Here is an 8,948-nt window from a genome sequence, read left to right as displayed (position 1 = left end):
CGGTATCACTGGACGAATACTTAACATAATTAAATTCTTCTTAGATAAGACAAAAATCCAGGTTGTCCTCGACTGTTGTACACCTAAACAATTTGATTTAAATGCGGGGTGTGTAGAAACGAGACCAAAAGAAACTACACACGTCGTAGATTCATTTTCCGTCCTCTGCGAGAAATCTGGGCAGTGAAATAAACTATAAAACAACTTCCTTGTCTTGAAGTGATTGAATCTTCGTCCTAAACAGGTACCAGGTCTCCTCTCCAAGACGAGATGATTCTAGATGAACCAATCTTCAAGATAAAGGAGGCGTGTTGAAAAATGCATGTACCACACACACACACATAACAGCGAATGAACATATCATTTAATAGATCGGACCACTAAACGATAACATGAGATTAAGTCTGATTAGCCGATCACACACGATTCCTTTTATGATACAACAAATAAATAATATACGTCATTTTTTTTCTAATTCTTTATTATATAACATAAAGACAACATTTATAACACCATTAGCGGATTACTGGCGTGCAAACGGCAGCAGATGTTACACTGAATGTCTTAGAAACGGTCTCATGAAGATGTCAAGATGGGCCAGACATTAGGGTATGTGCACAGAGGAAAAAAGTATTCCTGAGATGTTGGATGTGGGTGCGTGGCTTCCCCATTCTCTAAAGATGACCTCGTTTACGGAGATATATAACTCTGTGTACTTACCCCATGCCGTCCGCACGAAAAGAAGGTCGATAGAGTAAAGGAATTATGGGCTGCCTTCTGTGTATCCCTCAACTTATGGTCAAAAGTGTGATTCTTTTACGTGCTGTAGGAATCTTGTAACATATAGAAAGAGGTAACACTATATATTCTTCGTAGAAACAAAGCGGCTTTATCATTCATTGCTCCTAAGGATTCAAGCGGAAAACTAACTGTTTATAAATCACCCAAAATGATTACTAACATACCAATGACAGTTTACAATGTTCCTTTTGAATATAGTAAATGCTGGGATCATGACTAGTAGTCTGTCGCGTTGGATGTCGTATGAGAAATATAGCGATATACGTCATTTTTGTTTATTGCAGTTTGCTCAGTTAATCCTAATTACAGATATACATTATATATGCAATCTCCCTTTAAATAACATAGACATATCGCTAATGTTTTTTCGCTGTGTTTCAAAGTATGTCGTCTATATTTGGATTACACTTTTACTTGGAGCAGAACTGTGGCGTTTCAACATATAACACATTTTACAGTGATTACCAACCAATATTTTTGCAGTTTTATTTCGGACGCAAAACGTGTATTTTTATCTGACTTGAACCTACTGTTTAACTGATGATAATACGACTATTTTAACTAAGATTTCTCCTCGCAAATTGTTAATTTCTGCTAAACTCTTCGTAAAAATGTGTATATTAACTATGTTCTTAACATTGCCACTTGTGAAGCTAAAAGATATATCTTTTGCTAGCTATACGAGAAAGACAAAGCAGCTGGTATATAAATCAACATTGCCTACTTATTAAAATGTGATTATTACTATGATAGACACACGCCTCCGTGTACTAGAAGGATAAACATACGATTTGATTTCACATAAATCTTCTAAAATCTCACTTAATGATATATTGGGAAGGAAATAAAGTTGTAATCGAGCGAGCCAGATATTTGGAGCACATGCGCCGTAGAAAAACACAACACAAATACTATATAACAATATAAACAGATTAGCAAACATTTATCTGTCTCTGTACAAAAGTGTCTTTAGAAATAAAACAGAGACAGAAATGTTAAATTATCAATTATTTCGCACTTGGGTTTATTTATTCAAATAATTTATTTCCTTTATTAATTCTTTCTATCTTATTGTCTATAGATTTCTACCTTTAGTGTTTTTTTTTCTTTTCGTTTACTTGATTCTTTTTTCCTTAGTTTACTTTGCTTATATTTCTAAATAATTCGATAGTTCCAGATAATACTTGACACAAGATTCCTGCAGCACATAAAAGAATCACTTCTTATAAATCTGTATTCGTATAGCGCACTATTCATATGTCTAAGGAATTTCACGCGATAATCAAAAAGTGTTCAATATAATTTAATGATGTTTTTATTTCGTTCTTTTCCTTGCATTTATATTTTTAATAGTTTTCGTAATTTCTATGAATTCAAGTAGCCCTAAATGTTAATGTATAGACGTTGTGATCTGTATTTAGAGAACTTCTTTATTACTGAACTCCTCGCCGTATATTTCATCCCTATTCACCATAAAATCTCAAAATCCGTTTATAAGCCACAATTCTTGAGAACTGGCTGCATATTATTAAGTATTCAAGATGCATTAACCCATTAAACTAATATATAAATCTCACTATATATGTGTGTGTGACCCGTTATTTAATTTGTATCTCCTCCTAGACTGATGATCGTTAGACGATGTGCAATAGCTTCAAAGCTTGCATTTTTGGAGCACTTTTATTCATATGAGTGGGCACAGCTGAAACTTATTAGGTGCATCTACACAGAACAAACTTTCATCTTTTACGGAGTACAAAATCAACTTCACACTCTTAGGGGAATATTGCTTTCATTTTGTTTAGAAAATATGTCACTACTTATCGAGGCCTGGAGGCCACCCAAGAAGAAACGTTATTGGGTGCACAGTAGTCAATATGACTATATCGTTATAATAAATGGTAGTAGAAATGTGTTAAATTGGATTACTTGAGTGGATGACTCATCAAGGACTTGTTCACGTTTGTCTAGAAGACTACCATATTGTAGTCATTTGGAAAGCAAGAAAACACAAAATAGGTCCTCATGCATGCAACTCTAATAAACAAGCTTTTTATGTGAATCTACGTTTAGGTATAGGCATAGATTAGACTGGGGAAAACACTGACAATGGTTTCAGCTATACGAGTGTTTTCGTCTAAGGAAGCCAATCTTGGAAACATATGGTAAAGCTCAGACGAGCACTTGCTATGAAAATAACAATAAAGCAGATACAAGCTCGCTACGTCTTTTTTGTGGGAAAGAGGTTGAAGGAAAGGGAAAATCATATAATCTACTAGACTTCACATGTTTATTTCTATTTTTTTAAAGGTTTTTTTGTTTTAATGTTTTTTCTTTAAATAGCATGAACAATTTTTCATCCAATTCATTTGTTGCAATATTCACAAAAGAGAATTTACTACTCAACATTCTTGTGTAAATTTATTCTCATGTTTACAATATTTATGTTGTTCTTTTGATGTGTGTTCGTTTGACCACGTCTGTAATTACGACAACCCAGACCAAAAACATCTTGTGGCTTGTGCATTGGATATAAAAACCCGAAAATTTGCTTTTACATTTAACGGTGGCCCGATACGACAATGAAGACCAGTAATGAGATTGTAAGATTATTTTCATATAATCTGCTATATGTTAGTTACGGCTCAATATTGACGTATCTTAATGCATATATATATATATATATATATATATATATATATATATATATATATATATATATATTAATGCATAGTCGATGCTGCCGTTAGTAAACATATAACTTTAAAAACACCCTAAAATCCTGTAATGACTGGAAAAGATCTGAACAAAAACATAAAATATTTCTGCGATTGCTATCATAGCCAAATTTATGGTTGCCCATTTTTCTAATCATATATGCAAATTTGAATGCTAAATATCTTTTTAAATAATTTCTTAATTTATTGATATCATGTTAACTTGCCAGAAAACTTTGTAAGATATCTTCAAAATTCAATATTTCGACGGAATTCTCGTCACATATTTCCTATTTGCCGAAGAAACCATTTCTAAGATTCTGTCCTTAGATTATTTGATAATTTCTATAATTGAAGCGTGTTTTCCCTATAACATACAAGCAACAAATTCGCATACACACACGCACACACACATATATATATGGATATATATATATATATATATATGTGTGTATGTATATAAACTGTATATATATATATATATGATGACTGCTACGTCTTGTCAGACGAGTGCGACTCCCTCAGACATTTACAATCCATGAACCCAACTTCCTGAGGGAGTATCTATACACATATGATGTTACAGAGTCTTAGCTTTGTACGACAGCTAAGTCTCTATCTCGGTTCAAAATGTTGAGATCCAGCAAGAGCAAGATAGCCAGCAGCAAATTAAACTGCAGACCAGCTTAATGCGGGTAATGGTCTTCCGCTTTATGATTTTTTAAATCAGAGAGTTGCTTCTCCTAGAAAGGTTGCCTTCACCACGGCTTACGGGAGTCCTCTCCACCCCATTACACATATACACAAACACAAATACACGGTGCTAGTTGGCCGTTGATTCAGGAAAGAGTTCATTCGCCCTTAGGAAGGTCTTGTTTTTAATCCTTGAGGGAGACTAGCCACCCTCCTCACCAAACCATATATATATATATATATATATATATATATATATATATATATATATATATATATATATATATACATACATTTATTCATATATATGTTCATATACATACTTACTAATATATTCATATCTGTGCCGCCATATATATTTACACACACGAACCACACACACACACGCACACACGCACACACATATACATATATATATATATATATATAGGGAGAGAGAGAGAGAAATAGAGAGAAAGAGAGAAAGTGATAAATAGACAGACAGATAGATAGACAGACAATGAGACAGAGACGAAGAGAGAGATAGAAACTGGCACGATTTTCTCTCATACTTCGATATAATAGAAAAATGGGTGACCATTTCCTATGGACAGCATTGACGGTAACCACCTACAACAGCTACTAAAGCGTATTCCTCGCCCACAATACATATTGTTTTTTCCTGTTTAATAATTCGTGTATTTTATCCCAGTGAGCGTATCCTTCAAACACCTAATTCAATGAAGACAATTTAATACAATTCACCTCTTTACACTAACACAAAATCATCGTTATTTTTTAAATAACCATTAATCTACTAATATTTATAACTGTAAGTCGTAATTTATAGTTTCATTTTCTGCACCTGTAGCCTTACTTCCTAGTATATTAGAGTTACACGTTTAATTGACAAAACATCCTTTGCACTTTTTGTGTGATTAAACAGTAGTATAGAACGAAGCTATTGGTTTTAAATTTTTGCCTTTTGATACATTGGAAGATACATAAAACCCACTGCTCTACTTTCACTTTTATTGGCGAATTCGCTTACTAATAAATCAAAAACTATATTAATAATAGATATTGTGAGATTCATCATAAAATTACACCAAGAAAACAACCCTTTTATACAAATAAACCGAAAGCAGACAATTCCTCACATCTATAATATAAAAGCGAAAATACGTGGGTTGTGTGTGTGGCATTTTTTGTATGTCAGCCAAAGTCTTTTTGGTGGATCGCTCGAGGGGTTATTGTTTCTTAGAACTTTTTATAAACTCCCTAGATTATTATATGTCCGATTTACGAAACGACGTCGTCTGTATTTTTTATTATGTTAGAAAATTCGCAAACACTTTCGAAAAAAAATGACAGATTTTACCAGATTGGCTTCATTTTGAAGTTGGACCATTCGGCCGACAAATATCGACAAATTAATTCTTTACCCTAAATTGGGTATTTTCTACAGGACGGGGTTGGTATTTTCGCCGATATGTTCAAAAGTCATCGCCTCGTCATTAAACCTTAATTGAAACCTACGTTACTTCCGGTTTGGCGGAAGGCGCATCAGCTCATGCATCACATTTTCTCCACTTTCTTTTCATCCATCGACGTACGGGTTCGAGGCTTTCTCTCAACTATCACTTTTTTTCGATCTCAATTTTCCTTCGTTTGTTTTTTTGTTCAGCCAACAACCTTACACGCATCATATTTTTTCCGCACGAATGCCTGCCTGCCTACTACAACTTTTGTTTTGCTTGACACAAACATCCAAGCCTACGGGCAATGTGGGACACCCAGTCTATTCCATTATATGAATCTAACAAATGCTTTAAAATAGTCATGTCTGTATGTCTTTCGACACAGGTGGCGGATTTTCACGATATCGGTACCATTTGGAAGACAACCCTTCGGATGACAAATATCAGAACAATTGGACAAAAAATTAACTTCTTTACCTTCAAATAGGCAGATTTCTACAATGGGCGTCGGTTTTTTCGCTGATATTTTTGCAATTTATCCAGACCTCGCGTCGCATAAAGACTTTATTTCGACATTGCGTGACGCCACAATTGCGACAGGCCCATCGATAAAACCGTTCGTCTATTTTTCACCTCTTTTCCTCTAGCGCGTTCCAGGTTCGATCCTGCTTACTACTCTAATTTTTTTTTGCACTTGCAATTTTCCTTTTTTTTGGGACTTAACCAACACACTCGTACACACAGGAGTTCCAGGCTAACTGCCTTCCTACTACAACCTTCTTTTTGCTCAACAGACACCTACAAACACCCTGAAAACGTCGGGCACTTAGGCTAATTAAATTATATATGGTTGATAAGTCTCTATCGAAAAATTAAAAGATACATCTGCCTTACTTTAATGCTAGGTTTATTTATGGTGTCTTTTACATTTAATAAAAACCCTTCACAATATTTGCTGACGAGGAAACCTTGTTTATTAAAAAACTATATGTAATAATTATTGTCCGTAACTTGATGTCTACCACAATAAAAACACTGTTTTCCGAAACGATCGTACAAATAATTAATTTTGTTGTTCCTTCTTATAAAACGGATTTTTAATGTAATCATAATTTGATTTTTAAATTATTAATCACATTACTAAATATATATATACATATATATATATATATATATATATATATATATATATATATATATATATATATATATGCATATGCATATACTTATACTAAAATCGTAAAGCTTCAGGTTTAGATACCATAACTCCTTAAGTATGAAAGAGAGCTAGCTTAAATGACATCCTTCTTAAGTCATGCAATTCCCTATATAAACAAAATGTTATTCATATATGGAGGGAAGGATACATACTTCCCTTCCCAAAGAAGGGTGACCTAAGCATGCCAAGCACCTACAGAGGAATAACACTCACTCCAATCGCAGCAAAAATCTACAATGCCATGCTTCTCAACCGTATCCAACCAACGACCGAAGAAGTTCTCAGGAAGAACCAAAATAGATTTAGAAATAATCGCTCTACTACTAGTCAAATACTTACTGTTAAGAGACTGCCTCCGATGAGCTACCCCATTCTTTTTCCACATGGCGAATTTCGATGGTACTGTGAAATGCAGCATGAAGGAGAATACCGAACAAGAGTTCGTAATCATCTCACAATGCAACTATTTTACATTTTTCGCCTTTCTTTTAGAGGTGGCTTCAGCATAATTCACCGGGCTGGAAAATTATTTCAACAATACTTGGTGGATGTTTATGCGAAAGTTGAAGGTTGCAGATTGCAATATCTCCGTAATAACCACTCTCAATTTCGTGTGGAGCAGTATAATGGACTGATGGACTTTTTAAACAGAAGACTAGATCAGAATATCCAACCAGGAGGGGAAGTGATACTTCCCTCCTAATTCACTCGTACCCCTCGACATATGCATCAAAACTTTAATGATGCAATGTCAATTGTGGTAAAATATGGCAAATCTGACCTCTTTATAACCTACACATGTAATCCTAAATGCCCCGAAATCATGAACAATTTATATGCAAATCAAACCCCCAAGATTATCCCTGACTTAATTGCCAGTGTGTATAACTTGCAACTGAAAGAACTCTTGAGTGATATAAAGGACAAAAATACATTTGCTGTTCCAGTGGCATACGTCTATGTCGTGGAATTTCAGAAGAGAGGACTTCCTCACTGCCACGTATTCGTAGTTTTAAGAAATGAGGATAAACCGACGAACAAAAGTGACATCGATAAATTAATTAGTGCTGAAATTCCTGATATTAATGATGACCCAACTTTATATGATTTAGTAAAGAGATTTATGATTCATGGACCTTGTGGCACTTCTCCCTGTATGAATGATTGCGTGTGGCTAAAAAATTATCCAAAAGAGTAAAAAATTAAACCTCTTTGACGATGACTTGATACCCAGAATACATGAGACATAAGAATGGATTTACTGTACAAGTTGGAAACCATATTGTGTCCTGACATTCCTCTTCATTATGTCTACAACAAGAATACTAAAAAATGGACACCAAGAAGAAGGAATATCAATATCATTAGCAGAATGTATACTGTGAACCCTAAAGATATAGATAAAATTCATTTGCGGATGTTACTATTGCATGTTCCTGGAGCAAAAACTTTTGAGGAATTGCGAATTGTAGAAGGTGAACTAAGACCTATATTTAAAGAAGCATGCCTAAAACTTGACCTTCTTCAAAATGATGAATTAATTGAAAATTCTTTGATTGAAACCACTGCATTACAAATGCCGTCGCCACTTCGAGTCATGTTTACTACAATATGTGCCTATTCAAACTCTACACATTCTCCTGCTTTATGGAATAGACACAAGAACTCTATGATGGGAGATTTTTTACACCAGGGATTTGCAATGGATCAGGCTGAAGATATGGCTTTGCAACCAATCAATACAGTCCTGATTGAATATGGTACTAATTGTTTAACAATTGGCTTACCTTGACCTGTTGGTATACAGCAAATGGAACCTGAAGCTTTCTCAAATTACCCAGACATAAACCCACTGAGTGAAGAACAAAATAATGGTCAGTGACATTGTGATTGAATCTGTTACAATAAAGAGAAAAGAAAAAGTGCCTAAATATTCCTGTTTTTATGTGGATGCACCAGGAGGATGTGGCAAAACTTATATGTTTAATGTGATAATATCACATCTAAAAAAAAAAAACTATCAAGTGTGTTGTAGTGGCTGGATATGTATTGCTTCTA

General features: G+C 34.3%; 1 protein-coding gene across 1 annotated transcript; it reads left to right on the top strand.

The window, feature by feature from the left end:
• Positions 1 to 8,142: 8,142 nt before the first annotated feature.
• On the top strand, positions 8,143 to 8,682 carry LOC145284092 (uncharacterized). Its single transcript, XM_080133158.1, has one exon. The coding sequence runs from the start codon at positions 8,143 to 8,145 to the stop codon at positions 8,680 to 8,682; it is 540 nt and encodes a 179-aa protein (XP_079989284.1).
• The last annotated feature ends 266 nt before the right edge of the window (positions 8,683 to 8,948 follow it).

This window comes from Euprymna scolopes, chromosome 8 (assembly GCF_053919585.1).
Source record: "Euprymna scolopes isolate OS-2025 chromosome 8, ASM5391958v1, whole genome shotgun sequence".
NCBI lineage: Eukaryota > Metazoa > Mollusca > Cephalopoda > Sepiida > Sepiolidae > Euprymna > Euprymna scolopes.
Note: the sequence above shows the minus strand (reverse complement) of the source record. Positions and strands in the feature narration are given on the sequence as shown.